Raw genomic sequence first — 9,108 nt, 5'->3', positions numbered from 1 at the left:
AAATTAATTAATAAAATAAAATTTAATTAATAGTCAAAGACATACATACATATTGACACACACTCACACACACACACACACACACACACACACACACACACACACACACACACACACACACATATTGAACAATTTAAATTTAAATGTAAGTATACTTTTTAAATGTCTCGTTAAAAAGTTAAAAAACTTTCCTAAAATGTCACTGCAATTTCCCGCAAACACAATAGAGTATTAAGCCATAAATCTTAAGAAATTGATCGATCACACTCGAATGTGAGAAGAATAATTGACTATAATTGGCTAATTTCTTAAAACTATCTTAAAGCTTATTACTCTATTGTGTTTGCAAGATTAAAAAAGCATCAACAATTCGATAGCAGAATAAATCAAAGATGTGGATAAATTAATCAAACATCCATCCACATTAAACGTATCTCTCGAAAAGAAATGATCGATTACGTCTCCTAATATAGCATGTTTACATTAAAATAAATACAAAACGGCTTTATCCGTTATCGATGATATTATAGTCTGTTGTGGCTTCTCGGAAGAATAACATATCTCGGCAATTGGAAATATTCTACTATGATCTATATTTTCGTTACATTTATTATGAGTTTGAATTATACTCTAACAGCACAATTTTATTACACAGGATAAGTTTCTAAAAATATGACACTTAATTTATTTATGGAGTCCACGCTCTATTATTTTAAACTGCTCAAATTTTTTTTATAATTTTTATATGAATTTTATATGAATTGGAACATTTTTCAGAAACTCAAAAATAGTCGGAAAGTTTAGATCTCTCAGAATTTTTCATACAAGTGAATTCTGAAATATTCTAAAATTTCTCATCCCATAATTTTTAAAAAATATTTTTAAATTTTTTAGATTTTATAACATTCATAAGAAATTATACTTACAAAAAATCTTAGAAGTCTTACGATATTTCATAATTAACATGAAAATGAATGAAAAATTCTATAGATTTTTTGAGAGATGTTCCACTTCGTATAAAAAAATGTGAGAAAATTATAAAATATTTTATTAAAATTATTATATTATTATTATTATTATTATTTTATTTTTTTTATTATTATATTAAAATATTTTATTTATTAAAATTTTTTAGAATTTCTATATAATATTATATAGAAATTCTGAAAAATTATATGAAAAATTCTGAGAAAAATTTTCACAAGGTGATGTTGTAACAATACTATTTGACTTTTGACTAAACGTTACTTGTTGAAGAATATGTACGTACCTTAATAATATACTATAAAATATAATTTTTTGTAGACATTCATATGATACTTATAAGACTTCTGTTTAAAGTTTCAATTAATAGAAAAACAAATACGTATTTAAAAAATGTTTATTAAATAATAATATAAAACTTTTTAAAAACTTAACGTCGCTGTAACGATATCTTTAACGTAATCATAACAGCGCTAATCTTATTGAAATCTTATTGAAATAAAAAATGTTCAGTATTACTTATCAGTAACAGTATGTTTATGATTAAATAACGACTTTATCATCTCCCTCTCTCTCCCTCATCTTCTCTCTCTCTCTCTCTCTCTCTCTCTCTAAAACCACAAATAGCTATGCGTACTATTATTGTGAATATTATATTATTTCTTTAAACTTTCTGACAAATATATATATATTTAAAATGACAATTGATGCAACATGAATCTAGCACACATAAGTAGCAGCGTACTTATTCTAACAATAGCTGTTTTTAATAGTAAAAGAACACAATTTCACCAATTCAAACTACATATATTTTTCTATTTACGTGATACGTAAATATGGTGCACTACTGTATACAGCTTAGCCACATAATATTATTCGATCATATATAAACATTTTTCATTCAATTATGAAGCATTATAACACTTATTAATAACTCGAGAAGATACTTATAGTTTTGGAGATTTTAAAATCTGAATAAGTACTTTTTTTTATAAATGTACACTATACCTATACAGCATAGAATTTGCAGTAATCGCTGCAATAACGCTGCAATATGCATTGCATGCAATATTGCTGTAATGTTGCAACATTATTGCAACTTTTGTGCTGTAGGAGATATATTTAATAATAATACATTACATAATAAAATATAAATTTGTATGAATTGATTTTGTGTAGACATCAACATATTAACAGCACTAATTGATATCATTAACCATGTTTATTCTTTCGAAAATGTTAGCAAGGTAAATAAATTCAATATAATTAAATTTCATGTATAAGGTTTCTTTTAGACCAAGTTTCAGTGTAAGATTAATTCTAATTTTTGTTTTTTTATACTAATTATTACTAATTATTACTAATTATTATATTTTTATATTTTATAATTATTATAGTTTATTAATTATTTTACTAATTATTGTTCTTAGAATTACAAAAAGATAATAGGCAAACTGAATCGAGAATAAAGTTAAACCTTTATTAGCGTAAGCGTTTTGAAAGCTTATATCAATGATTGCATGATGGCATAAGCAATATAGCATATACGTATCTGACTGCTTGTGCTTTGTTCTTCCAATTTATAAAACGATAAATTAGCCAGACAGAATACAATATTTATAAATATTTATAAAATTTATTTTAAATATTTTGTAAATATTTTTATGGTCTTAGATTGCATATAGATCATAAATATTTGTTATAAATATTATAAAATATTTATTGTGAATATCTTCTAGTAAATGCTATGGAAATACGTAAGACATAATTCAAATAAAAAATACTTAATAGAAATATTTATTTATATTTATCATAAATATTATATCAAATATTTAGTCTATCTTTTAATAATATTTCGAATAGAGTTTTATATAAGATATATGTATAAAATATTTATATAACATTTGAAAAATGAATAATAATAAAGATTTATCATAAATATTCTGTGCTGTCTGGGTATTGCATGCAAATTCCTATTTGTATGGAACGATACAAATGTTATTAAATATTGAAACATTTTTCGTTTTAGATTCGTAATCATGTAAAAGGAATTAACTACATAAATTAATCACAATTATCAAAAATTATGGGTAGATATCAACACGATTGTCAAAATTCATAAAGAATATTTTCAATTTATGAATATATTCTTTAATCTAATTTAATAAATAACTACACACATATATATAAGTTTTCTTGTAGCAGCTTCAATTAGTGGAAAACGATATAAACTAATGATATTGTTATTACTAAATATATCAGTGTTAATTTTGAATAATCCATTATATTAATTTTACTTGTTTTTAGTTTTTACGTAGATCTTGTAATATTGCTTTTTACTACATTTTTACTTATATCAGTTATTTTCTATATATTTAGTCTTGCTTTATTTGCTAATTATTGATTATTTTTATTATTATTATAAAGCTATTTCTCTTGTTTTTATATTATTTCATATTAATAATATTATTATTGGTATAACATAAAATAAATATATCTTAAATTAATTAGAACAAATTATTTATCCTTATATTATCCATTATTCTTATAAATATCTTAATTACATACTTGAGTAAAATATAGAACAATTGTAATGTTTTCATCTAATTATGGAATTGCATATCAATTATAGTTTATATATTTAAAAATCAGCATATATCATCCTTAATATTTCAAAACAATCTTCAATTCTTTATGATCTGTAAATTAAGTTACTGTTCTAAGTTGATGTTTATAAATTATATAGATAGCGGGAAAATTTGTTATTTTATTGTTGATTATGAATCTAGCTTATAATTCTGATGCTTTCAAAATAATCAAAATCACAAACAAAAAAATTTTACGTAATAGTACTTAGGTTATCTTTATTTTATATTAATAAAATAATAAATGTTTTATATTTCATTCATTATTTAATTATATAATGCGCCATTTGTAAAATATTAATAAAATGAATTGAATGACTATAATTTGTTGCGAGAAATATAGAAGATTAAATCTAAAAAAGATTAACAATTTTGATATGTATATCTAGATCTATACAAAATTTAAATATTTAGAAACTTATTTTTATAATAATTATATACATACCTACACAAAACTGAAATAACTAGCAAGTGAATTATTTGCTTCAGATAAATGATTTGAAGGGGACGCAAAAATGACAATATAATTTCTTACATATTTTAATTTTTTAACGGTAATTTTGAGTTACACATTTCTTCAAAAATTTTAAGTTTCACACGCAAATATCAATATATAATTATTAGATACAAAATAAAACTTGAAATATCTACTGCTAATGCTTCGTTCAATATTATATGTTGATGATCATAACGTATAATTCCTCCTCTATGTACGTGATTATATTAAATTAATATTAATATATGATTACTATTAATTAATATGTATGTATGTATGTATACTATTAGTTACTATTAATTAATATTATTTCTTATTATATTTCACATGTTATAAAGAAATATTTTTATTAAGGAATGCATTTTTTTGCCTCAAGCGTCGAAATGCCTAGTCCTGGTTCTGTATCCACAGTACATAAAAAACTTTCTTAATTTCTATAGTTTTCTGGTACACAACTACAATTCTTTCTCCACGGGAAGCATTGCGAACCGTTTATTTAAATATTCATTCGTTACATCAGGCAAAGATGTCGGCTTCCATAATGGTTTCCGACCTTTGTCGATTAAGAGAGCTCTGACACCTACAATTAAATTGAAATATTGATCCAAGAATAGAGAATTTGTAAGACATATGTTAAATTCTATCTTATTACCTTCATAGAAATCACTATCTCTGGTTAAAGCAGTACAGGCCAATCTATATTCGATCTTTAAGTATTTTACGATTCCAATCCTCTCTGTTGTACGTGCATACATGCGTGCGTGTATGCGTGGATAGTTGTAAAATGTGGATGTGTATGCGCGCGCGCACACACATTAGCAGCAGAGAGGATTGGAGTCATTAAACAAACAGAAGTAACGAATTATAGGATCCTTATCTCTACTGAGAGATAGACAGATAGACACACGCGCGCACGCACGCACGCATACACAAACATAATGTGCAAACTCCGACCAAGAGGAACTTCCTCGTGGTGCCTCGGACGCAAATGCCGGCGGAACTTAACTAAAATCTTGCAAAATATAGGATCCACTTTGGAACGTATAACTCGATCAGCTCCTAGAAAAGCTGAAACAATTTTCTTTTCATCATTTTAAAGAAAAAATTCTCAGCTTTAAAACTGATTTGGACGTTTTTCACCTCGTTGTTGATTTGCTCGTGGAAGGCTGCAATATCATGACATTCAAGACTCCATTTTTTCAAAAAAACAGTTTAACGAGAAAATTTTACTTAAGCCATTTGAAAGTAGAGGCTAAAACACGTCAAGAAAAAAATATTCTGCGATTCCTGGAAATCGAGATATTAGTTTCTTAAAATCAATAAATTTGCGGTTTTAAAGTGCTCCTCTAATTTTTTTTGTGTGAGAGTGAGATTGGTATTATAGTCCAGCAAGTTTCTAAATTAAATTCTTTAATACAAAAATAAAAAAAATATATGAGATTAACCACTTTAAGCTTAATTTTAATCTCAATTAAACTCTTAAAATTAGAAAAAATAAAAAATAAATTGAATAGATAAAGTTAATTTTACATTTGTAGAAATACAGCGTAGAAAAGAAAAAAATTAACAATGATTTATTATAGATCTCAATTTGTATAAAGGGTTAAAAATAAAGTAGAAACCTATAACAATTCTATAACAATATGTATATATATTTATATATATTCACAGTAATATATCCACAGTAAAATAAAAAAATATCTCTTAATTTTTATAATTTGCTGGTTGACAACTGCAATTCCTTCTCTGCAGGAAATGCCGCGAATCGTTTATTTACATATTCATTCGTTACATCGGCCAAACATGATGGCTTCCATATTGGTTTCTGATCTTTGTCAATTAGAAGAGCTCTGACACCTAGAATTACAATATTGATCCAAGAATACAACTTGGAAGACCATCTAAAATTTCATTTTATTACCTTCATAGAAATCACTATCTCTGGATAAAGCGGTACAGGCCAATCTATATTCGATCTTTAAACAATCTGCTAAAGATTTTTCTTTTCCTTCATCAATCGCTTTTTTGCTGATTTTGAGAGAAGATGGAGACATTTTAAGCAATATTTCTATATTCTTTTGTGCCCAGTCCGAATTATCTTTCTTCAGCCTTAATATAAAAATTATATCTTTTACTGTATTACAAGTGAAAAAATATTAATTTAACTTTTTAATAACTTTAGCTTACCTTTCAATTATCTCTTCAACGGTTGGAGCAGAAAAACAATTTTCTATCTGTGACATATGAGGTACTAAGCTGAATTCATGATTTAATTTTTGTTGATACTTATTCAAAATGGACTCAATGTCAACTCCATGCAATGCAAATAAATCGTGTTTTAAATCTGTGAGTTTCTCTGATAGTACAAAATGCGTCGCAATACCAGCAAGAAAAACATCGAAACCTTCATAAAACATCGAAACCTTCATAAAACTTATAAATGTTTATTTATGTATATAAAATTCATAATAGAATTGAAGTTATACCTTTCAATCTGTATCCTGTTAAACCTAAATATATACCTAGTTTGCCTTTCAATCTGGACAAAAAGTGAGTCACACCAGGATACATTCCTATTGCCGTTTCTGGCATAGCAAACAGAGTTTTTTCCGTGGCAATTCTGTATTTGTTGTGTATAGATAATACAACACCAGCTCCCATTGTTATCCCATCAATAATAGCAATATAAGGCTTCTTATATCTTCCAATAAAATGATTTAAACTAGAAACAGAAGAAAAAATCAATTTGCTTACATAAGTAAATAAAAGATGCATTTACTCTTGAACAGACTTACATATTCATTCTCCTGAAAAATTCTTCGCCCTGTAGATGTCCTGCTGATTCATTCAATGATAAGACAAGTGCTTTGACATCACCACCCACGCAAAACGCTTTCTCACCTATACCTTCTATTATTACCAGCTTCTTTGAAGATTCCCATTGTTTGAGGATAGAATCTATTTTTTGAATCATGGACAAATTTATAGAATTCAACTCTTTAGGTCGATTTAAAACTATTGTGCCATTATCCCCAACCTTTTATATACAAAATAAATATAATCTTAAAAAATTCTGATAAATTAATAGTATTTGATAAATAAAATAAAAACATTTTAATCATAATAATACATACTTCTTTTGTAATGACCTCATCCACGTTTATTTGTGTACTAGATGTTTCTTTAATGTTTGTAGATACTAAAATTGCAGGATTAGAGATTTATTTACAATTTAGAAAGAGAATGATAATATAAACATTAAATATCTCAATAATGATATAAATATTTAAAATCTAAAAGGATTCTTTTATGTACATTTCAAATTGATATGCTAAAAAGAAAAATATCACTGTGTATTATAGATAGAAAATATTTAATATTTGACAGCAATGTTTGTGTGAAAAATGAATAAAAAATCATCAGTAATTGCATCGAAGACATAGAAAATGTATCGTCACCTGTAACAGATCCTGACGTCATCAATCGTCTAACAGTAGCATGTGCGACTGTAGCACTAACGCTCGAAGAATATAATTTTTCTGCAAAGCACCGTATCTAAATGAAATAATGACATATTACATAATGACATATTACTTAACAGGCAAAATTCTAATTTATACTATTAAATTAAAATTACCATATTTCTAAATGTTAAATGTTATCTAAGTGTTAAAATAATATAAAATATGTAATTGCTAATTATCGCTATTGATATTGCAAAAATATTCTTCACGTTTAGAGTCAATTGTAACAAAAATGTATATACAGTAATGTATTCTGATGTATTCATTTATTGCAGTAGCTGATTGGTACAACAATAAATCAGTATGCCATGTCTACACATGTATGGCTGTGTTTCAAATTCACCAGCGCTGAAAATCTACAGTTTACGTTACGTATACTATACTATACTGCCCGTATTCAATATCCGCTTACAATGATGTTAGCGGATTAACATGCTATAATTTACGTTACGCATACTATAGAATTTTAGAGATAGCGAGAAGCACAGACTTTTGCATAATAACACGTAATGCATAAGAAAATGTACCAATCAAAGTTCCTTTCCATTCCTTCGTTTCCTTTCTTTCCATGAAATAAAGAACTCTGGTTGAATTTCTTATGCATTACGTGTTATGAGTAATGCAAGAGTCTGTGCTCTCCGCTATATAAATCTTTAACATTGGCAATGAATTTTAGAACATAGTACCGTCAATTCAGAATATGGATATCCATATGGATGGATATGGATTGGTAAATATAACCACTAATGAATTACTATTACGAAAATACTATTAAAGACTGACATCCTTATAGGTTGCGTTCCAAAATTCTGTCAAATCGAATATTATTTTATCCTTGTCATTAAATGTTGAATAAAGGGTACTCGGAGTTGATTGAATCAAGTTTTGGAACGCACTCATGGAAGTTCGTTCTTGAATATTAAAGTGAATATTAAAATAATTAAGAGAAAAACTGATAATATTGTACTAATTTTATGATTTATTAGTTTAGTAGACGTAATTATGCATTTATAACTCAATAATATCCTATTTTTCTTTAAAATTGTAATTTCAATATTGTCATCAAAATTTGATTTTCAACAGAGACGATCGCAGGGAAAAAAATTATAATTATAATATATAGAATATTATAGCTTTATAACTATGCATATTTATTTATGGAACATTTATGCATTAAAAAATCATAAATTTAATAATGTGTGAGTCAAATATTTATGTTAATAATAATATATTTTTACAGTTGTCGATAATGTCAGCGTTCTTCAATTATCTCTTGGGATTCTTTTTATACATCGAAAATTTGCCCAGGATTAACAGTCTTTAATAGTATCTCATCGATGATATAACCTGATATAATTTATCTACTTTCTAAAGGATAGATTCCTGCATTATCATTTGTCAAGATCGAAATCATTGGAGATTATACTTTTTATTTAAAAATGTTTAATGCAAAAATAAG

The 9,108-nt window shown here is 26.0% G+C and overlaps 1 protein-coding gene across 1 annotated transcript; it reads right to left on the bottom strand.

The window, feature by feature from the left end:
• Positions 1-5,763: 5,763 nt before the first annotated feature.
• LOC105620520 (3-hydroxyisobutyryl-CoA hydrolase, mitochondrial-like) lies at positions 5,764-7,605 on the bottom strand. Its single transcript, XM_012202012.1, has 7 exons — positions 7,584-7,605; positions 7,260-7,324; positions 6,921-7,162; positions 6,612-6,847; positions 6,313-6,529; positions 6,047-6,234; positions 5,764-5,982 (listed from the first exon to the last, which is right to left on the bottom strand). Exons 1-7 carry the CDS (start codon positions 7,603-7,605, stop codon positions 5,837-5,839), a joined length of 1,116 nt encoding a protein of 371 aa, XP_012057402.1. The 3' UTR covers positions 5,764-5,836.
• Between the last annotated feature and the right edge of the window lie 1,503 nt (positions 7,606-9,108).

The sequence above is a fragment of the Atta cephalotes genome (assembly GCF_000143395.1).
Source record: "Atta cephalotes unplaced genomic scaffold scaffold00027, whole genome shotgun sequence".
Lineage (NCBI taxonomy): Eukaryota > Metazoa > Arthropoda > Insecta > Hymenoptera > Formicidae > Atta > Atta cephalotes.
This window is presented reverse-complemented; position numbering and strand designations above follow the sequence as displayed.

Excerpts from the sequence above, each read along its gene's own strand:
- LOC105620520 (XM_012202012.1), bottom strand. The coding sequence starts at position 7,605 with ATGACGTCAGGATCTGTTACAG. Across the intron at positions 7,325-7,583 it reads GACGTCAGGATCTGTTACAG|TATCTACAAACATTAAAGAA; the intron begins GTGACGATACAT and ends CTGCAATTTTAG. Across the intron at positions 6,530-6,611 it reads AACAGGATACAGATTGAAAG|GTTTCGATGTTTTTCTTGCT; the intron begins GTATAACTTCAA and ends TGTTTTATGAAG.